General features: G+C 49.3%; 1 protein-coding gene across 5 annotated transcripts in view; it reads left to right on the top strand.

Moving 5' to 3' along the window:
* The window catches only part of SH3PXD2A (SH3 and PX domains 2A), a 232,090-nt gene that overhangs the window by 135,615 nt on the left and 74,391 nt on the right, over nt 1-22,084 (top strand). For 2 of the 5 annotated variants that reach the window (XM_068688430.1, XM_068688432.1), the window contains exon 7: nt 13,867-13,914. The exons of 1 other annotated variant lie outside the window; for it this stretch is intronic. In XM_068688430.1, coding sequence (XP_068544531.1) covers nt 13,867-13,914 — 48 coding nt within the window. Of the gene's footprint in view, nt 1-13,866; nt 13,915-18,516; nt 18,764-22,084 lie in introns of those variants that run through there. 2 more of the 5 variants (XM_068688434.1, XM_068688431.1) reach the window with 2 other exon arrangements.

The raw sequence follows: 22,084 nt of genomic DNA, 5'->3' as shown, positions 1-22,084 counted from the left end.
TTATTTCTTCCCTGTTAGAAAGGAAAAGAAACCTGCCTTATACAGTATTGCAATTGAAATGACTGCTTTCCTCTAACTGCATTTATGCAGCCCTCTCTCTAATCCAAGAGGATAATTGTGTTCAATTACTTTATATATATATATTTTTTCCTTAAGTATGTCTTTATCTGAGCTCAGTCAAAATGCAGCCTGAGAGTTGGGGATCCTTTTCATGGGGGTGGAAGAGGGAGGAAATGCTTTTCTGTTCTGACCTGAATCTTATTTTTGCCTTTCTAAAAGGATGTGGTAAGGCTTCTGATGCAAAATGTTCTCTGTACCTGTGTCAGGGTTTGGGCTGAATCAATGGCTCAAGCTCAGTGTTTTGTTTTTAACTCCTGGATGCAGATGTCCTATAAAGCCCTAATCTGAAAGTACACAAAACCATATTTTCTCCTTCCCTTGGAGCTCTCGGTGATTTTTACAGATGTGCTTTCAATAGGGAGTAGGGACATGTAATTACGGGCCTCTGCATTTGGCTGCTCTGAGCTGGATGTGGTTGGTTTTCCTCCTCCCTTCTCCTAAGCACCTGCAACTCTCATTGACTTCGTTTGGAGTCCTGGGTGCTCCAAATTGCAATCAGGGCATCCAAAGGGGCCTTTTGGACCATTAGCAACTCCTGGAAAACTCTGGCCTGTGTGGATGGGAGGGGAGGGTTTTATTTCTTTATTTTTTTTCCTCTTTAAGATGATGATGATGAAGAAACACTGCAATGGCTGAGTCTCTGGGCAAGATGAATGTGAAGTACTGATCTCAATGAATGTCGCTACCTAGATTGATTTGCTAATTCTGAGAGCTTTTATGCTGCATCCCTGTAATAAGCTAAGTGATACAGTGATGCAGAGCTGTTCCCTGACCCTGCCATGCTGTGCACTAAATGGCTGATCCCTTTGCAGGCCAGTGCCTGTGGTGCTCTTCCCCTGAATTCATTCAGCAGTTACTGCAAATGCAGGTGGGGGTGGTAGCAAAGGGGCAATGTGGCACGAGGTGCTGGCCTGACACTAGAAACTGGAGGAGATTTCATCTTCCCCATGCCCTACAAAGCTTCTCTCTGCGTTGCAATTAAAACGGGTCCTTTTACAGAGATGCAGGTGCACTTCTAGCACGTAACATTAAGTGAACTTTGCACCGCTTGTGCTAAATGGGCGGTGAATTAAATGGGCAGCGGCACTCTCCAGAGGGGCAGGCTGCAAAGCTGCGAGAGCTCCTGGCTCGCAGTGCCCTATCCAGAGCGCCGAGGGCTTTGGGGCCCTGCAAAATGTGCTGAGAAATGCTGCTGAAGTCCCTGGGGCGACCTGATTTAGCACTGACCTAGAACAGCCCCAGAAAACCAGGAGAGCTCTGGGGCCAGTGTCCCAGTTGTCATACACAGGAGCTACAGCATTGCTCTTGCAAGGGATGCGAGGAATTGTTCCTGCTCCATTCCTGTGGCTCTGTGGAGAAGCTGGGACTGATCTACCATGGTGCTGGGGGAAGAAGGATTAAGTTGAGCCTGTGGAGCTGAGGCACCAACTGTGCCTGGTGTTCTCCACTGGCCTCCTACCGTGAGGCATCCCCAGAGCCCTGCTCATCCATCCTGGAGGCCAGGGCTCAGGCTGGGCTCCCCCTCCTTGTCCCTCCCACCTCTGTGTGCTGCTGGGGCTCCTTTTGGGGCAATTTCTTCTCTGCTTCTTGCTGGCTGACTGCTTGCAGGACTTGGAACCAGTGGGGTTTTCGGGATGCTCTTTCTCCACTTAGGCTGCACTGACAGGAATGCGAAGCAGCTCCCCGACCAAAGGGAGCTGGATAAAGGGGCTCTGTTCTCAGCCATCTTCTCGCCTGAATTTAGGGTGGCGGGGGAATGCTTGGTTCTGCCTGGAGCTGGATGTTGTGGGAGTACGTGCACAACGAGCCAGGGAACATGCCCAGGGAGTTGGTGGTTACAGCCTCTAACAAAGAGCGGCTTTATGACACTTGATCTAGCGAGGGGGTAAATAAGCACAGCTTCCCAGCCTGCGTTGTAAAGAGCCTTTTAAGATAACAAATAACTTTGAAGCGCAGTTTCCTCTGTAGGTGCAAGCACGACTCCATCCTTAAATGGGACAAAGCGGCACTTTTAAGTGCAAATGTCTCCCAACAAATCGGACCTGAGAGCACACATTTTGCCTTGACCAAGGACGAGCTGGGAGGAGACTCCTGCACGTGAGCACAGCCATCCCCTGCTGTCGGGCAGGAATCTCGCAGCTGCCGCATCTCAGGCGTGGCAGGCAGGGCACGAGCGTGCTGATGGCAGAAACATTTGGGGAATGCCTCCAACAGCCAGCGCCACCTCTGTGCTGACCTCTGCCTTGCCAGCGAGTGCATTTCTAGCTGGTCTCGTGCTCAACCCTTAAAGCAGGGAGAAATTGGAGAAGTTCAGAGTTGAAGAGGAGTTATGGAAACATTTATCACTGCAGCTGATACTGGTTGTAAACATTTGGAGACCTCCTGAACCGCGCGCAGCAGCGTGGCCCTAGCTTAGCTAAACAGAAGGGTCTTGCAGTGATCTAGGGCATCTCTGCGTGCCAGCCCTGAGCCAGGCTTCCTCCTGTGCAAAGAGCTCTATAAACACGCAGCCCTTCCCTGGGCTGTGATCTAATTATAAACGCTTTAACCTGCAGCCAGCCCTGAGAGCTGGAGCTTTGCTGAAGCAGCTGAGGCTCTGCGTAGGCACGGGCATTTGGTGTGACCTCAAGCACCACGTGTGCTGTTACCTTGGATTTCTGGGGCTTTGCTTGACGTGCCGCAGAGCTGCTTTGGAGAGCTGCCTTCATATTTCCAGTCAATTGAATTGTTGCTCTACGACCATCTGTCAGCGCCCACGAGGCCTCAGTACAACTGCGAGGAGCGGTTCTGGTGGGCATAATCTGCGTGCTCGCAACAAGTGCTCCCATCCAGGTCTCTCTGAAGACCCTCTGTAGCAAACAGGGAAAGAATTGCCCTTCAGACTGATCCCTCAGTCGTGTTAACCAAGGGAACAGCAGCTCATTTGTCACTCCAAGTAGGTGCTAGTTCTGCGCAGGCATCTGCTGGGGCTTTCTCTCCTCAAATCAAAATAAGGGCAGAATGACTCGGAGCCTGGTAAGGGATATTTGCATGGTACATTACGAACCACAAATTAGGTTAATCCACTCTCCCAACCCTACCAGCTCCCATCTGTGCATGGTGAACTAATTAACCCTTGAGACATCTGCTAATCCTGATGTGGCTCGTAAAAAGCAGTTGGAGGATGTCTCTCCCCAGAGATGTCCCCCATACACACACTACACTGTTGCTGGCTAGAACAAGCTCCAAACTCCTGGAGTGTGTTTCTTCCTTTGTTGAGAAACTTTCTTTAGTTGTTTCATGCCAAAGTTGTTAGATTCCCAGTTGTGATGCTGGAGCAAGCATCTGAGACCTGGTATTTGGTGGCAACAGGGAGGTGACGCAGGCTCCAGGGCTTTTCCATACTGAATCTTCATGCTCCTTGATTACTGAGAGTTCCCCTTTTTAACAAAGATGGCAGAAGATGCTGTTTCACCTCTGCTTTCAAGGCTAAGGAATCTCTTTCTGCCACCTGCCCTGTGGGCAGCCAGGCTCTTGTGCACACTCCTTTAGTGCCTGCTAGCGAAAGCACTGCTGGACCCCCCCCCCCCTTTCTGAAAGCATAACAAAATCCCCCCCTGCTTGCTCGCTCTTGCTGGCTTTGAGCTGCTGCTTAGAGGCTTTTTCTTACCCCTTGTTGCTGTGGGGTAGGATGTCCCCCTCTGAGGGGAAATAAACCTGAGGTTTATGGCTCCAGCAGCACCGCGGTGTCTCCCCTCTCTAATTGATCGGATCCTGCCTGCATCAAGCTGGCCAGGCTCTTGCGGAGGCTGCCAGCTGAAGGCTGTTTAAATAGCCCCTGGAACTGAGCACTTAGAGAATTAGCTCAGCAGCTCGCTCCAAGCCAGTGGTGCTTTGGTGAGGACGTCGACGAGGCTTGGCTTCCCCAGCACAGAGAAGCATCCTTCAGCTCGGTTCCCACGTCCAGCTCTTGGACTCGCAGAGCGCTGCAGCACTCAGATGACAACCTCCGGTCCCTTCCCGTTCTGCAGCCTGAAACGAGGAAGGATGTATCTGCTGGCTAAGTAAATAAAAACTTCAGAGTGCATTTGAAGCCACTTCTCAAATTCTGTCTTTTTATAGACATCTCTGTAATGCTCTCTTATCCCTCAATGGGGAAATTAAGCGGAGCTGAGAGAGGGGACGGCAACTCCAGCCTGAGGGCCTCCGAGTGAAGGAGAAGCAGAGCGCTGGGCAGGTCTTGTGCCACCTTTAGGGAGATGCCTCAATTGCTGTTTGAGTTATCAGGGATAGATTTTTCTCCTTTCTTTGTAATTACAAAGGAGAATGGCTCAACTCTTTGCTCTTTTTTGGGTTTGTTGTGGAGCTGTGCTCATCACCTCAGAGCTTAACCTCTTTGGTCCTGTCACACCACACGTCTAGCCTGCGCTTACAGCTCCGTGGCTTGTCTTGCGAGTTTCTTTTCTTTTTATAAACGACTTTATTTTCTTAACTTCAGTTTGAACTGCCTCCTTTGAGGTAATATGGAGAAAATGAATGGTGTGTGCTAGCCCTTCTGGGCTTAATCATTCAGCGGGCTCACAGATGTGTGAGCCATTAGCTGGACCTGTGTGGCTGGGGCTGTTTCTACCTGTCCCAAGATCTAGGAATTGACCCCAGGGATGAAGTCTTGCTGGCACGGCTATGAACACGGAATCCCCTGCTAGCTCATGGCTCTCTGGTGCGTGTTTAGCTGTGCATGGGTATGGGGAGAGGAGAGGACGCAGAGCTTCCAGCCTTAGCAGGTATTTTATGATACTTATGAGATGGGTTAAATGTCTTGATTTCCTTCTGCCCTTCCTCTCCCCCTGTAACCACCAAGAGGAAGACTGAATCTTTTAAATGGGCCTTCAAAGGGGCTAAACCTGAGAGCAAGCTTATGAAGATGTTGGAAAAATCCAATTAACTACCGTGGTGAATCCCACTGCGAGGCTGCGCATCTTCTGTCCGGGTGATAACTCAGCAGATGTCTCGGGGTGACCTGTGTGGAGTGCATGAGTGACAAAGCAGGCAGCTGGATGTTGCTTAATGAACCTGAGCCGAGGTGAGAGCAGCAGCAAAGCTAAAATGTGGTTTTCAACCCAAATGCTAGTTTCAGGCATTCTGCTCTCATCGTTCATTTCTCTCTGACATCTGTCTCCCTGTACTCCATCCGAAAGGAAAGCTTTGGCCAAGAAGGGTTTTTGTTTGTTTTTTAAGGCAGTGAATGGGGATCTAAGTTTGTCCAAGCTCATGGCAAGGCCCCAGGAACATCTTAAACCACACAGCTTGGGCTCGGTGTCTCAGTCCTTGCAAGAACTCTGTGGTGCGACGTGATTCCTGCAGGCTGAAGCACGTGCTCTTGTTTGTGCCCTGATGAATCACATGTGCGTGCCGTGCTCCTCGCCTTGTTTTCTGCAATTAGTCCATGCAGGAGCAGTGATGGGGGCTGCCTTGGTGTCCTCGGGCTGGGTGCTGAGGCTGGCCTGGGGCGTTTGCCAGCCGCTGCTCTGCAGTTTCACAAACGTGTGCGGACAGGAGTGCTCCTGCTCAGCAATCAGGATCTCCTCTCCCACTTACAATTAACCTCCTTGGCTCCATGTACTAATTACCACATGGAATTTAAACACCAGAGCAGATTCTGGCAGAACATCTTGGTTCTCACTTAGTGCTTTTTTTTTTTTTTTTTTTTAAGCAAGAGGATAAAGGGAATTAGTAATAAAAGAAGGGTAGAGTAAGCAGAAGCGTAGCAACCAAGGCCCAAAACAAAATTTAACATGTGGTTACTGGGGCTGAGCATCCTGGGCCTTGGTCTGGAGGGAGCCAGGAGTTCTTGACCCTGATGTGCGTCCTCGGTCCAGTTCCTGATGGCAGAGCTCCCTCTCCTCACGATGGAGAATTAATCCCTCTCTTAGCGAATGTGCTCCTCTCTCACTGCCGTTCCGCTCACTGGCTTTTGCCTGATGTAATAATTCCCCAAGCAGCTCACTTTCTTTCCTGATTTATTTTAATCAAGTCTGTGAGTTACCACGTAGCTGAAGCAACATCAGCTCTGCCAAAGCAGGGCTGTTTGCTCTCTGCTCAGCTGCACCGGCACTGAGACGGGTCTGAGGAAGAGCTCTGGCTACGCCAGGCCGCCTCCATCCCCGTGTGTGACACCATTTTGCATCCCTGGTCGTGGCGTAAATCTGTCCAGTCCACCCTCCAAGCCCAGCCTGGGGGATTCTGGCAGGAGGAAGCTGATCTCGCCATCCTCCTCGCACACCACATTTTTAACGTCGCTGTTTAAACTGAGACGCTTTGGCCTTCTGCCTGAGGCTACTGAAGAGAAGAGCAGATAGAAGAGTTTATTCTTTTTATTTCAGCCTTCCTGCTGACGAGATGTGTAGCCTGCTGGCTGTACGGGCTCGCTGGCCTCTTCTGGGTGGCCCAGATGCTGGGGGGAGGAAGACAAGGACAGGAGAGGAGCAGTTGTGTGTGCCTTGTGTGGGCTTTCTGCTTTGCCGCCCGGCTTTTAAGCTGAAGTGTGGGGACAGGGTGCGGGATTAGGGAAAGGAATGTGTTTGTGCTCCCTGCGCTTCCCAGCTCGGAGCTAACACTGCGCAGAGCCCCGCGTCGGGGGGGAGAGGGCCGGGTGGGCAGGGAAGGGCTGCAAGAATGAGGTGTGGCTGGAGCACGGCGATGGAAGGCAGGACAGCGTGCACCCTGCTGAATGCCCCAGTGCTTTTGTCTCTAAAGGGCTGTGATGGCTCTTCTGCTGATTTTTTGGGAGTCCTCTGTTCTCCGTCTGCTCCTGTGCTGCCTTCCTGCTCTGTCTGACAAGTGGCAGATGGTGCTAACGCTGCCTGCGTGGGATTTTCCTCTCCTGCTCGCAGGGAGCTGTGGTATCAGGTTTTCATTTTGCTGCCTTCGATAAGGCAGGTGAGAAATGCACTCAGGGGCTGGAGTGCACGGTGATGGTCCTCAGCCTCTGCAGGAATCTGTGCATGGCACCGGCGGGCTCCAGCTGCATGGGAGGGAGGAGCAGAGCTTTCACCTGGGGGTTGGGATAACAATATCAGGCTGGTGAGCACCTGAAACTCGAATCTCTTGTGAGAAGGAAACCTGGATGGCAGGGTGCGTGGCCTTAAAATACTGAGAGCACTCACCCCACAAACAATGTTCCCTAAGGGCCTGAAGCTTAGGGCATGATTTTTTCACCGTCACATTTGGGTTAGCCTGTGCACAGCCATGTGACAGGCAAAACCCTCACCGGTCTGACGTGGCTGGGGTGGCTCCTCTAATGAGAAATGGCTGCAAACATTCCTTCTAGGTGCTCAGCAGGGGTTATCACATATGCATTTGTGGGCCAGATCAGCCTGCTGCCAGCTAAACCAGGCTGCCCGGACACGCTGCTGCTGCACTGCGCTCCCTGCGCTTGGCTGGGGGACTTCTTGCAGTGGGGATTTGATTCTGGCTCTTTTATTTTCTTTTCTTTTTGAGTGTTTGAGCCATGCACGACTCCTGGCGTTCCTACGTACCTGTGGCTTTCCAAGTGCGATGGCCGGGGGCTCTCTGCCGTCCTCCTTGGCAGTGTCGAGGGCTTTTTCTTACCCCCCTCAGACGAGTGATGCTCTCAGTTTGTACAGCTGTAGGTGTGGGCTGGTGTTCAGATATTCCAGGCAATTTCCAGCAACTCTGGGAACTTCTACAAAGCTGTGTGTGCAGGGAGCGTAGCACTCATGTGGGAAGCAGCTCTCCTCTGCCATGTGGAAAGAGTTAATGTGCACCATGGCTGCCAGAACAAGCCCTAAACAGCGCTGTGTACTTCTGGGCTCGCAAATGGGATTAGGACGGGCTTTTGCAGAAGTAAACAGAGTAGAAAATTGGGACTCCATATTTTTTTTTTCCCAAGCTGTTCCTCCTGTAAAGGACAAAGGGCTGAATGAGGCGGCTGACGTGCAGTGGGTAAGCAGGGAGCTGTGCTGTGTGTCTCACAGGCAGCCCCTCTCACCCCACAGCTCCGTCCCGACTCGGGCAGGGACTCCTCGGCTGTGGCTTTCTCCCCGGCAGGAGCGAGTTATCCAGATGATGAATTTCTGAGTCACGTGAAAGCCAGATGCGAGCGTTTTCCAAGCAGCGTGTGTGGGTCTGCCGTACGCCAGGCAGCCCTGCTTACGTGGCAAGTGGAAGTGGGCTGAGACGGGTGTGCAGCGTGGTGCCGGGGAGGCGAGGAGCCCCAGCAGCTCCGGGGCAGCTGCTCCTGCCCAGGAGGGGATGTAGCTGCTCGGGCTCAGCCCCTCTGCTCCCACCCTGCACACACACAGCCCCTCCGAGCCCTGCCTGTCAGGAGGCTGAACCCAGCGAATAGGACTAAAATTAAAGGTTTTATTTAATGCCTGCTGTCAAATCCTCTTACTCCTGCGCTTTAGCTGGATTTGCATATTGGGAAAAAGCTGAGGATTATCAACTAGCCAAATATTTGCCGAGATGTAGCTCTTTAAGGGACTGCCTGTCGAGCAGATGGTGTGTGGAGCGGAGGTGATGCTGCTCTGCTTTAGGTGTGTGGGAGAGGAGACATCTCTGCGAAGATGAGAGACTTCAAAACACACCAAGTCTCCATTTGGGGGGAAAAAAAAATACAAAACAGACTTGAACCAATCTCTGTGTTCCTTCAAAGGCTATCCTAAAACACTTGCTTTAAAGGTGCCGCACCAATGTCCCAGCCATAAGAACAAGGGAAGCTTATTTCAGCAGCTGTGGGGAGGGCCGGGGTGGTTAGCGGGCCCACCCTGGGTCAGGCACCGGGCACAAATGTTGGTTTTGTTTTGGGTTCCTCTGGGACATCAATGGTACAGCTAAGCAGGATGCCTTGGGCAGCAGGGATTGAAGCAATCGACCAAAACACTCGTAGCCTTTCTGTGCCATCCTCCTGTTTCTCCTGCTCTCTGTTGTTTTCTGCCTAATTCAATGAGTTAATTGTGTGAGCCAGGGGTGTGTGAAAATGGTTCTCATTCAGGCTGAGGCTCATCTGCTTTTTTTTTATTGCAATTTGCTCTACACCCATGTTGTAGAGCTACAGGTGGACTCTGATACAGGATAACTGCTAAAAGCAGGTACTCTGTTTCCTCAGGGGTTGGTAACACCCCGTTTTTTGCCCCCCGCCCCTGGTCTAGCTCTGTGTATCTCCTTATTCTCTCATTTAACCAGTCAAGCCCCAGCTGGAGGCAAAGAGGCTGGAAGAGAAAAATGAGGCTGTCCCTCAGCTTGGCTGGAGAGGAGAGAAAGGCAGTGATGAGTTGGGGCTTACCTGTTCTGGGCAGTGTGGTGCCCTACCTGAGCAGCTAGGACAACTGGCACTTCATTTATACTAGCACTTTGGCATGCTTGACCTCGGAAATCAGGATTGAAATAAAATTTTAGCTTCTATTTTCAGTTGTGCCCTAGGCAAGGAACATTTCAGTGAACAAGGCTCTAGCCTTTTCTTAGAATTGGGCAGCTTCTAAGAAACACCCCACTGCAGCTTTTTCTTGCTGATTTATCCAATACCACTGATGGGATGAGAACACCCCCGTTCATCTCTTCGTGCCTTTATTGGTGATGGAGGAGCAAAAAGCATTTACCTCCCCCAGCTGCAGCCTGAGAAATCACTGGACCACCAGTAAGTTCTCTGGAGTGGAGCACCAGATTGCTGATTTCCCAGGAAGTCAATACAGTTTCAGTTCAGTCTAAAATTATATTACTTACTATTTTCACCCTTCTGGGTAAGTTAGGGAGGGTGAATGGCTGGGAAATGCATCTACAAAATGCTTAGCTCCACTCACTGCTGCAGTCCTTGGCTATCTGAGCCAGCAGTGTTTGATTATGGAGAGGACTAATGCCCTACAGAGCTGATGCCTGTTGGAGAAGGGCAGCCCCTTTCAGGTATCAGCATCTCTGCAGCATGGCCACCTGTTCTTATACTCCTTTTCTCAGTATTTTTTGCTGTACCCTGTAGCTGCAGAGCTTTGTGGAGATCTCAGGATTCCCAGGTGACGTTTGAGGTAGGGCTTCGAGAGAACAGAAGAGCCTGTTAGTTAAATGTCTCTATTGCTGCTATCTGTGTGGAAGGCAGCTTCAAAGAAAGGTCATGTCTGTGTAATTAAACTTCTTTTACAGTCCTAAGCAAGGCAGTCCCATCCAGTTCCCTGGTGAGGAACATCTCTTGCAACAATGGGGTTGCACCCTGTCAACCTTTAGGCTAGAAGCAACATAAATCTATTTAGCAGTATCAAATAATTGGGTGCTGTACTCAGCGTTGAACTGAGCCTTTGAACAATGCTATTGACAAAAGGGAACCTGCATCAGGTGGGAGGGCTGTGTTTGAGGAGCTGCTTTGCACCTGCTGGACCAGAACCCGGCTGGATGTGCAGGGCTGGAGTGGATCACGGGTGTGGATGTGGTGGCTTTGTGCTTGTGCGTTCAACTCTAGATGTTTTCAGGCATTTTCCCTGAAGCTTTCTCTGCTCTAGCTGCGTGCAAGACAAACAGGCTGCTACTCAAATGGGATGAGTTGGGGCTGTGTCGGTGCGAAGCGTCAGTCCCCAGCAGTCTGGCGCCTCTTCTCTCCCCAGCAGTGGGAGGAGCGGCAAACAAATGGCTCTCGGTGGCGGCAGGAAAGCTTCTGGTGAAATCTAAATAAAATCATGTTTCATGTGTCTTAGTTCACCATGACGACTGGCTTAATTAAGCCTTCAAAGCCTTTGTCTCTCTAATTCCTTCCTTCCTTCCCTTCCCCACCTGAGGACTGGGGCTGGCCCATCCCGGGGTCCCCCAGCTCCCTTGCAGCAGCTCCGGCAGGATGGAGCTTTTTCTGTGGCTATTTCTGGGCGCTGTGGCTCTGAAGGGAGCCTCCTCAGCGCTCTGCACAACTGCCTTGGCTCCGTGGCTTCGCTGTAATTTATGGACCTGCGTTTCTTTGGAGCTTTTAAAAATAATTCCGATCAGAGGGGTTTGTTCTGGCTCCAGCTGAAGGCGGCAGCGAGGACCGGGGGGGGGGCTGGCGTTAGGAGCAGAGTCAGGATGCCGTTGCCTTAGGAGTGGCTTGCTTTGAGCAGGCAGCTTTAATTTCCCTTCCAAATACTGAGATTTCCCCCCCCTCCTCCTCCAAGTCATCTGAGACCAGCCGGCGCTTGGCCGTGCAGCGGAGGGGGAGAGGAGAGGCAGGAAGCGAGGGTTTGTTCGTTTACCGTTACCAATCCCATTGGAAAGCGGCTCCAAGCCCTGTGCAGAATTCCAGTAAAACCCTGTCCTGGAGGGGAAACCCGGGACCGTTGAAAGCTTGTGTTTTGTTGGCGTGGGCACAGCGTGCTTCGGGGCCCTTGACCTCCTCCCCATACCCCGGACCCCTCCACCGCTCTCCGTTTGAGCTCTGTGCGGGGTGGAATCCATCCCTAATGTCTGATATTTTTATTATTTGTAGGGGGAGCTCTTAGAAGCTGGTAGCAATTAGAGCTTAAACGTCTTGGAATAAAAAAAAAAATCCCCAAGAAGGAAGTTTAATGCTAAGCAGATGTGCAGGAGCAGCTGAAATATGCTAGCTGTCTTCTGCTTCAGGAGCAACCTCATCTACATCTCGCTGCTGTCAGGCTGGGGCAGCCGGGAGGTGCTGCTGCTGCTGCCTAGATGCCGGGGAGCCCGCATTTGGGACCTGGGGGGCTGTTTACCAGCTACTATTTAGTTTGCCTTCTTATTCTGATTTGGATAAATCAATGGCTTTGACAAAGAGAGAAAAATGTGGTGTTTAAAAGCAAGGAGCTTTTTACTTTCCCCCTTTATGGTGAGCATCGTTCCCCATCAGTTAGGGGATGTCGTGGGGTGTTTGTAGGTGTGGGGCTGAGCTCCCTCCTTCCCTTCTTGGGCAGGCACATCCAGGGGAGCCCTAAACTTGTCTGAAGCACAGCTTATTCCCTCTTTTCTTAATCGTTGGCTGTCTCAGCCTCTTGCTGCCAGCTTGGACTGGGGCAAACCAAACCCTTCCCGCTTGTTTCTCCATCTTCCTCATTTATCACTGCCATATTCAGGTTCTTCTGCCTGGAAAAAGATCTGACGGCTGACTGACGTTCATAATCCTCTTCCTGAAGGCGGTGGAAGTGTATTAAAAAGCTAATAGACAAGTTGCTGACAACAACTCCTTCACACCCTTTCCCGTTTGTGCCCCGAGCCTGTAATAGAAACACGCCGCATATTCCCTCTGTAAGCTGAAGCACGGTCGCCCTGCCAGATGATTTCCTGTTGCACTCTACCAGTGCAGAGCCCTCTTCTAATGACAACCCAAAACAAATCATTGCAACTTATCGTGGTGTATTCTGCACTGTATGTGACAGTGCAGTGCATGGCTTTGGGGTCTAGGAGCTTAGAAATTTTCACTTTTTTTTCCCAGTGGCCACAATAGAGAACTTACTGAAAAGCGCAAGGCCAAATCCATCTGAATTCCAGTCTTGCTCTAATGCAATTAAACTTGTGGGCCCGATATAAAGGAAGAATTTCAAAACCTCACCATTCCTTTAGTGCTGAGGAAATGCAGCGAAGTGTTTCTTGGACCTCAGGTTTCCAGTGGGAATGTTTGAAAGCTGTTTCTCAGGCTTTGCACTGTGCTAGAAATTTCTCAGTTAAATGCGTTCTAGGGTTATCTTACTGGTTGCTTTTCTTTTTCTTTTTGCTGTCTTGATGGTATCGTGTGGGTCAAAAGACAATATCGAGTCAAGTAGACACGGCCACCAGTACAGATCAACCCTCTCTCCCAGTACCTGAAGGATGCATCATCCTTGCTGGTATCTGACAGGTCCAGAACTGGGTTCCACGTTGCAAATGGGTTTTAAAAAATGTGTTTTGAAGTTGTCAATATTCAGGAAGTTCTCAGCCTTGTTGTATGAACACCTCCCCATCCCTTCTCCCAGGCTACGTGGGGGTGACAGCTCTCCTTATGCTCCCTCATCTCCCAGAACTGGAGGGTTCACGGATTCTTATTTTGAAATGAGGGCCAACCTGTTAACTTCTGAATACACTGGAAGCATGTTTCAGACAAAAATAGCATTTAATATTTGAAGATTATTCCCAGAAACCCAAGCCAAGTATTTACACCTCCTTTCATGGAGGGGGAGGGAAAACTTTTGACCTTGTTGATAATAACTGTATCAGCTTTGTCTTTAACCAGATTTCTGCCTTGTATTTTTGGCTAAAAAAGGGTATTTCTATTTGTGCTTTGAATATACCTTCATTGGAGCTCTGTGCTCTTTTCCACAGGGCAATATTTGACTGTTGTTACTTCACTTACTGCAGTACCAGGGTAACAAAATGCTTGTAGAAACGTGAATGGATTTGCTAAGCTCCATCTCTGTGAGTTGCCTGTTGGTCTTACGGGGATCATTAACAGCTGCAAAGCTAAGTACTTTTGCAGGTCTGAGACTTAATGAGTCAAGCTGTCTCTTGGTATGCATTTCCTCTCCTTTTGGGAATAAGCTCAGAGCATATCTCATTCCCTGATCTCAAATTTGGATCACTACAGATCTTATAACTTCTGCAAGTCACCTAACTTTTGTTTTAACTAGGTAGTTCGTGTGACTTGACCTTTAACTGAGCCCCCACCAAGCCAATGCAACTCTAAAGAGAAGTTTAACGTTTCTTTTAATGTGTTTTCACTAACTTTCTACTTTCAAACTTGCTGCTGTGACTATTCTTGTTTCTCTAATTACTTTCTCTTTTTCTGCTGCCCTTTTCTTGGATTTCAAGTTTGGATGTCCAGTTTGTCTGAGACTCCCAAAAAGAGCGTTGCTCCAGGTAACTTCTCGTGTGTTGGTGTTCTGCATGCCATTGAAAAGTCTGTTTAAATCATGTGGTTTTGGAGTTGTCTCGAATATGGGTATCTCCTGGTGAGTATCCAGGATCTGTTGTCTGCCTGTGCATTGTATTTTTTTTATGATGCATGAGTTATGACAAGGACATTGCTTTTCTGACTCCTGTCTCACCCTGCTGCTATCACTAGATGATAATTTTCCTGTGTGACATCTTCCTTATCCAGCTCCAGACCCATAACCCAAAGCAGCTTCCCCTCTTGTGGTGCATTGACCCTGGCCTGCAGCTAAGCACCTGCACAGCTGCTTGCTCGCTATCCCCATGGGACAGGGGAGAGAAGAAGAAGACCAAAAGTGAGAACTTGTGGATTGAGATAAGGGAAATGAACACAAGAGCATGCTCATTCTTTTTCTGTAATTCTCCTTTGCTTTTGCACAGTAGGTAGAAGGGGTGTTTTATGGAGCATATGGGACTGAGGAAGATGCAAAACTTGCAAAACTTTCATGGGAGCCTCAGACTCCTTGTCACAAGGAGTCAGAAAGGAGGAAGGATCAGGGAAGCGACTTACAGAGGTGTTAAGGCCTGGGGAAAAGTAACCCAATACAAGGCAAAAGCTAAGCTATATAGTATAAAGAATTAGGTTCTTTTCTTGAGTAATCAGTAGATTTCTCTGCAAATATGTGTTGCCTGATGTGGGATACCAGAGAATATTCTTTTACTCTCTTCAAACTTAGTCTGTAGCTCATGATAGTTCCTTTCTGTGAAGGATGCTGGCCTGGGCACCCAGTCAGTTAAGGCCACCCATAGGTTTCAAGGCAAGGATAGATGGAAAAACCCTGCTGCTTTCCACACCTGACTTACTAAATATCCAAGCTCATGCCCTGTTCAAAGCATGTAAGTAAAAACCCACTGTCCTTGATGGATGAGTGCCTGCTTGTCAGAGGCTTTTAGTAAGTCATACTGCTGTGGTTTCAGAAATGCTATCTTTGACAGAAGTTTAATACCCCCCGGGGGATGTTGTCTCCAATCTGAGCAGAACAGGTCTGATTTCAGGGTGGTAGCTGGACATAACAGTGCAGAAATATCTTAAGTATTCGGTCACAGGAGCCTGGTGGTTAGTGGGTCATGAGGGAGTTCAGACAAACAGAATGAGACTGAGCAGGAGGGCAACGTGTGGAGAAGGAGACAGAAGAGGTGCTCTTTGGGAAGAGTGACAAGAAGCCCTTGGTTTGTCTGGTTTGGGGGAATTGAGGCTGGTTTTCTGACTTCCTTGCATCTCTTGGGACTGTTTTATGTTGCTATCTATAACATGGCAAATTAAATACCAAGGCTTTTAAGCTCTCTGAAGAGAAAGAAGGTAAAACCTTATTGGATAAAATTCCTTCATTTCCGTTGACTGCTTTTAGCTAAACGCATGTTGCTAGTTTGGCTTCAAAACCCGTGCATGATGATAGGGCAAATCAGTGACTGATTGCACTGCACAGTGCTCAGGAAGGGAGATGCTGATGCACAGTCTCACAGTGAAGTAGCACTGCCTCTAGCTCCCTAAACTGTTCCAGTTCACATGATATATATCTGCTGCTCATCCAAATGAACCCACATTTCTTGCACAGCTACGCTTCAGTTCAGACCTGCCATGGGCCATATTGCAGATTAACATTAGGGTTGTTGGGGGCACCCCAACTGCCGTTAAATTCCTTGGCTGGTTTGCTTGGTGGGATGTGGAGTAACGTGAACGTGTTGCCACGCTGAGCATGACTAGGGAGAATGCCAAAGTATATAGGTGACTTCAGCCTGGTGGAGGACCCAGTCTAGCAGCTGTGTGAAAAATCTCCAAATGGTTTAACAGATCTGTGTGCAAAATACTTCAGTTTTCTTAACCGTTGCTACCTGTAACCTAGTTGGTTGGGATTGCTGTTCAGAAAGCCAACTTTCCAAGAAGGAGTGGAAAGAGGACTCAACTTCTTCTTTTTTTTTTCCTTTCACCCTCCTGCCTCTAATTTTTCTTGGCGCTCTCTTAAAACCTAGCAGATCAAAAATAAAAAACGAAAAATCCTAACAAGCTCCAGTTGGCAAAGGTCAGCGTCAAATTGCTCCGTTTGTCAGGATTTTATTGGAAATGCTGCTGAGGGCTGCGAAGGAGGAAGAAACAGTAGTGGTGTGCTCACTTGAGAGAGTGCCTGCCATTTACTGTGGGCCAAGCTCGTTCCCGATGCGCTCCCCGTGGGGCTGTGTTTTGCTGCTGCTTTTAGCTGTGCGTCGGACACGTACTCCGGCGCTGGAAGCCAGGCTGCCTTCAGGCTGCCACTTGTCCCAGGCACTTGAAGGCTTACCCAGATCTCCCTTCTTAGAAATGTGAGGGAAAAATAAGCACCCCGTATGCTGGGGAAGGAATCCAGGAGTAATGTTAACTTTCTGCTGGCCATATTTCCTTCTTGGGGACAGTGCGTGCGTTTGGCTTGGGCTCCCTGTGGCTGTGGGTAGCAGAAACCCGTGGGGCCCAGAGGGAGCTAATGCAGCTCATGGAGTTGCCATCTGTGGCTGCACACGCAGAAACCAGGCAGAGGGATAACAAAGACCTGAGGCTTAGCTGCTCTGTGAGGAACCTATTGCCCCGTCACAGAAAGGCTTGCGGAGCTCATAAGTGCTGTGGAGTGGAGGAAGGTGTGTATGTGGATGTTCACTTCTGGAGAAACTTCTTGTGCGTTGTTATGGCTGCTATCTCAGGATGAGAGGTGTTGTGCAGTGACCTGGCCATCACTGGGTGCATGGTGCTCAGCCTCATCACTGTCCTGTTCTGATACTGGGTGTTGGATGAGGTTTTAGGCCAAACTTTTCTGGCTTGGAGTCCTGTAAGTTATTTAAAAAGGATGGGTCCAAACCCATCTCTTTCTGCTTTTAATCCCGCCATTGTCTAAAAGCAGAATGTCACCTTCTTCAGAAACTCCAAGGAATTGCTATGTCCTTAGTAAAAGAGCTACCAAGCTGAGCTCAGAAAAGGAGCTATGGAAATAACAGTGTATTAATAACCCATTTGGTAGCCTTTCGCAAATACTAATTTTCATCACTAATAGGACAAAAGGGGGTTTGCCAGTATTATTTTATTGGTAGGAGCCGGAGACTGGGCTGGACTTGTACTGAATTCTTTTCATTATTACAGGTGGTGCTGAAGTTCTGCCTCTGCCCCTAAAGTTTTATGGCTCAGAACTGCTACAGCAGGAGCTGCTGATCTGTAAAACCGAATGCTGCTAGGACGGGGGGATTCCTGCCTGGCAGACAGGATGGAGATGGATCCCCTTCCCTAATGACACAAGCCACATCTGACCTTTTACTGCCATGAATAATTGACGTGCAATTACAGCCTGGATTTTGAAGGGGAAGGGGGGCTGAGGACGGCCAGGCTGGAGTACTCATCTCCTGAGTTGAAGGCCTGATTGCTTGGATCATATAAAGAAACTGAATAGGAATAGAACCTACTTTTCTCTGAATCTGCATTGTCCCCAAGGAGATCTGTGGAAAGCTCCGCTAGTCTCATCCCACTGCTAACTCCAGGAACTGGTTAGTTTGGGAACTGCTTTTGAGTCTACTCCAAGACCCTGAGCTCTTGTGTAATCTCACGTGCTTGTCATGGTAAAGTCTTTTTTATCCTTTGTGCAGTACTTAGCCCAATTTTTAGGCAGAACTAAGCTCTGTATCTTAAAATACTTTGGGCTAGATCACTGGCAGAAGGCTCAAAGAAAACACGCAGCTATAACGTGTTTATTGACCACAGAGGCATAGACCTTCTGATAAGAAAGGAGAGAGGTAAAAGCTTTAGTTAGGCAAAGCAAATGTGTGTGCTTAAAGCTGAGGGTGTGATTGTTGTGAGGGGACAGACTGATCTGAGGATTTTCAGTAGGCTTGGTGCCGGTCTGGGCACTCTTATTCTTTAGTCCTTGTCCTCTTCTTTCTCCATAGGAGTTTTCCCGAGATGTGCAAAGGGTTACCCTTCAGGAATCGGCTCTATCAAGAAGCCACAGCGCTAGATGTAAGCTCCCACAGCTGTCCCTCGCTCTGACTGTGCCGTGTGGCACGCCGTGACACTGGGATGCTTTCTGCCAAGTGTCCCGTGCGAGCCCCATGCGTGTCCCCAGCAGTTGTGCCCGCAGCTGAGGAGCCCGACTACCTGCCAGCTGCTTCGTCAGCTGTGACTCACATTCAGGGCATTTTCTGACCGTTTCTGTGGTTTGGGCTTTTTTCAAACCTTCCACTGACCAGCCCAGTCCGAAGTCATTTAGTCTGAATCTGTAAACACTTGATTGATAATCATACAAGGGCGATATAAAAGCCCGCATGCTGTATAGATTAAAAGAGCAGACATGTTTATAGCCTGATAACAACAGAGCGCTCTGGCAAAGATCGGGAGTCTCAGATTTCCATATCCAGATGATTTTATTTTTGGAGTCCAGTTGGTGGTTTTAATTTTTTGGCTATTGCAAAACCATCATAGGTTTTAGCTGTTGCAACACAGGAGGAGGAGGAGGAAGAAGCCGCTTGGAACAGGCGCCCTGTGCTCTTATTTAGGAGGTAGTTGCTGCTCTCTGAGTACCGCAGGAGGAACGATGCTCCCTCCTCGCTGCCCGGGGAGGGGGACGGGGTGCGACTGTGTCACTTCATAGCACCGGCTCTGGGGGGGGGCACGGACAAGCTCCGATGACATTTCTGCCCAGTCCCGGGAAGGTAACCGCAGAGGTGAGGAGCGGGAGGATTGTAAAGTGGAGCCCTATGGAGAGGAGGAGGGCTATCCTCAAGACTTTAACCAGGAAACGGACTCGAGGCAAAAGTAACCGGAGAGGCAAGCAAACTCTTATTTCAGCCAGCGATCTATCGTGCGCTCTGCTCGGGGGGAGGGCTTGCAAGTTGGAGCTGAACCCAAGCACTAATGCTGCTTTTGGGGGGGAAATGAGTAGGGGGGTCTTTACCGGGCACATCAGCCTTATCCTATCCTCTGCTCTCAGTTTCTCCTGCTTATACTGAAAAAGCTTTTTTTTTTTTTTTTTTTTTTTTTTTAAAAAAAAAAAAAAGTGGGTCTGCAATATCCACGGGGCATTGCAGAGTGCATGTGAACTTGCTGGGGGACCCGTGCTGCTCTGCATCCCTCTTCTCCAGCGTGGCTCAGGCTGAGCAGGCTGCGTCCTGTGTTACAGCTCAGAGCCCCGCTGGCTGGCAGGGGTGCAGAAGCGTAATTGGTGCTGTGCTCTCAGTGTTGCCTGCCTTGTTCTTTTTGCATCCCCCTTTTTGGGGGGAGGCAGCCTGGGGTCTGACAGAGCAGACTGGTGGTGGTTTGGGGATCTTAAGCATCACCGAGAAGTCACTTCTTTGAAGGTGTGCCCCAGGGATGGAGCTGAGGGGGGCTGAAGTTCTTACCCTGCTGGCTGTGTCTGGAGGGAATGTAGTAACAGCCTAAACCAGACTACCTAGAAAACATTTAAGGCTTCTAATTACTGGGAGAAACTGTTTGCTTTTCTATTCTCTTCCCTCCCTTCTTCCCTCCTTTGCTATTGGTGAAGTCCTCCCTACTGAGCCATGCCTACTACTAGGAGAGCATCACCCTGGGAACTCCAGGGACACCCCGACATGTCCCAACCCCAAAAAAGAAGGGCATGATCTGCTGTAGCTATAAGTGAACAGGCTTATTTGACCTTAGTTACTTCCTAGACCATGGAATTTATCACCCTATTTTTTTTTTCCCTCTTAATAGGAGCCCTGTAGCACTTAAACAAGCTTCTATTAAAATGTTCTCCTAACTGTATGCGTTACAGCAGCCACTGCTGTGCCAAAAGCCCTCCTGCAGGGAATACTTCATCCAAGGCAGGACAGGATAAGCAATATTGCAATGTCCTGCTGAGTTTCAGATATCTGCATGCAGATATCATCTATCTTGCTTTTTTTTTTTTCTTATTTTATTTTTGGAGCTGTGGAAGAGGATGGGAAATGCTCCTTCTCTGGCTTCTTTGCTGGCCAAGGTGCTCTCCTGGTGCGTGGTCCCTGGGCCAGCATGGGTGGCTGGCAGTGGGGTGTCTGCCAGCCCATTCTCGAGCCTTGTCCTCTCTTTGTTCCCAGTAGGGATGCATGCACCTTGTGAACACCAAGGCAATGCTGTGTGGTGTTTTTTCCTTATCTTATTCCTGAGAAGCCTCTAGGAGATTAGAAAGAGAAGATGTGGAGTGGCTACTTACCAAGTAGCTTCCTGCATGTCCCTTTTTCCCTTTGCAACTGTTCAGTCTCTCCTTTGCCTTTCCATACTCACTGAATTCTTTGCTGATGCACAAACATATTCCCATGATGACTTTTGGTTTTGGTTAGAGAACTGGTATGTGTCTCAGGACAAAAATGAAGCAGGGGTTGTAGGTGCTCCTTGCTTATATAGGTTGAAGGAAGATGCTGCTGCCCCATTCTAGGCTGTCTAGGAAAAGCAGTGTGAAATGGGGGAAGGCACCACATTGCACTCCAGATACCTGAATTAGCACTGTTTTAATGAGAACAATCGAGTTAAGTTGGTTGGTTGCAGAAATTATACTTGTTTAGAATGAACAACTATGGTGAAAATTTTTGTTATAAATCTTAAGGTTGTCAGTTCTTTGTTGTGGTCTTTCCCCCCCTATTCATGCTACTGGCTGTGGTTCAGCCATCCACAGAAGAGCTAAATCTCTTAAACACAAGCTTCTAGAGGAGATGACTCCTCTTTACAGAAAATTAACCTGTGGAACACGAGAAGAGTCAGAGGCATGCTTAGGGAGCAAGGAAGTTGTCTAATTTTCTGGACTTCTTAAGACTGGTCCAAAGGGAGGCATTGTGATAGTGCTTCCTTTCAGGAAAATGTTGAATTAATTACTTTTTGTTTAAGGATCTGCATTTCACAGGATGCTGTTCTAATGGCTGATGCACTCTTTACCTCTCTGTTGGCAGGGATGCTAATTATTTGCCTGCAGAATCACTTTGCATCCTCAGCCCGAACACATCCGACCGTGCTGCTTTTGGAAATGCAGCGCTGAGCATCCTGTGCTTGGCTTGTAGTCCCCTGACTTGTCCGGTGGACAGCTTCAAACCATGCTGCTTCCTTCCTGTCTCTTGGAGCTAATTTGTCTTCAGAGATTCAGGAGACCTGGAGCCTGCTCCTGGCTCTGCCCCCGTCACGTGAAATGGGGCTCTCAGAAAGCCATACATCTGCTTCTGTCTCCCCTTTCCATCTGTGTCTTAATCTAGAGAGACAGGAACTGCCTCGTACTATGTAAAATGTATAATACGCTGTTGGCCCGAGCTGCTCTGCCTTAATAGACAATGCTGCAATTCAGGAAACCTGCGAAATAATTTTGCAGGGAGGCATGTGGCTGGGGGCTCTTGGTGCAGGAATGGTAGGTGCTTTTTTGTTCTGCTTGGACACTTTGCAGGACGTGAAAGGAGTTTGTGGGCAAACTAAGAAACCCTGATATCCTGAAGGTTTTCAGGACTTTGAGAGGCAGTTTCCAGGCAGGAGCAGGCAGCCTGTCCTTGCCTGTGCTGGAGGTGCAGGCGCCCCTTTCGTGCTGTTTGTGTTGCATCAGAGCCGAGGCACATCATCCGCGGCGAGCAGCGCTGCGCGACCATCTCCTCCGGGTCTGGTATGGCAGCCTGCCTGCTTCACGGCTCCTCCCCAGAACGCACGACTTCTATTTGGGGGTGGAAAAAAATCAAAAATAAGCAAACAAACAGAAAACCCACCCGAGGACAACCTGAGGACTGTGGGGGGAAGGGAGAAGAACGGTTATTTTGTGCCTTTTTTTCATCCCTGTTTGTATGAGAGCCGACACTCATTCATAAAGGGCTCGGACAGCCAAAAGCTTTTGGTATGAAACAAAACTGTACAACTGGCAAGAGTGGCTCAAAGAGCTCCAAAAAGGCACCGAAGGGCGATGGTGAGGGAAGGGGGACAGCCGGGACGCCACATTCAGCCCCGTGCAGGGGCTGTTTCTGCAGCGGGGAATGCGGAACTGCGGCGCTGGCGGGGGGCAGGCGGGGGGTGGCCGTGTTTTAGCAAGAATCTGGCGCTATAACTTTTTTTTTCTTCTTCTGTTTCAAGTAAACACTCTTCCCCGCCCTCCCTCTCTCCCTCCACCCCACCTCCCTCTCTTTCAAT

The sequence above is a fragment of the Anas acuta genome, chromosome 7 (genome assembly GCF_963932015.1).
Source record: "Anas acuta chromosome 7, bAnaAcu1.1, whole genome shotgun sequence".
Lineage (NCBI taxonomy): Eukaryota > Metazoa > Chordata > Aves > Anseriformes > Anatidae > Anas > Anas acuta.
The sequence above is the reverse complement of the archived record's forward strand: the minus strand, read 5'-3'. Positions and strand labels throughout refer to the sequence as shown.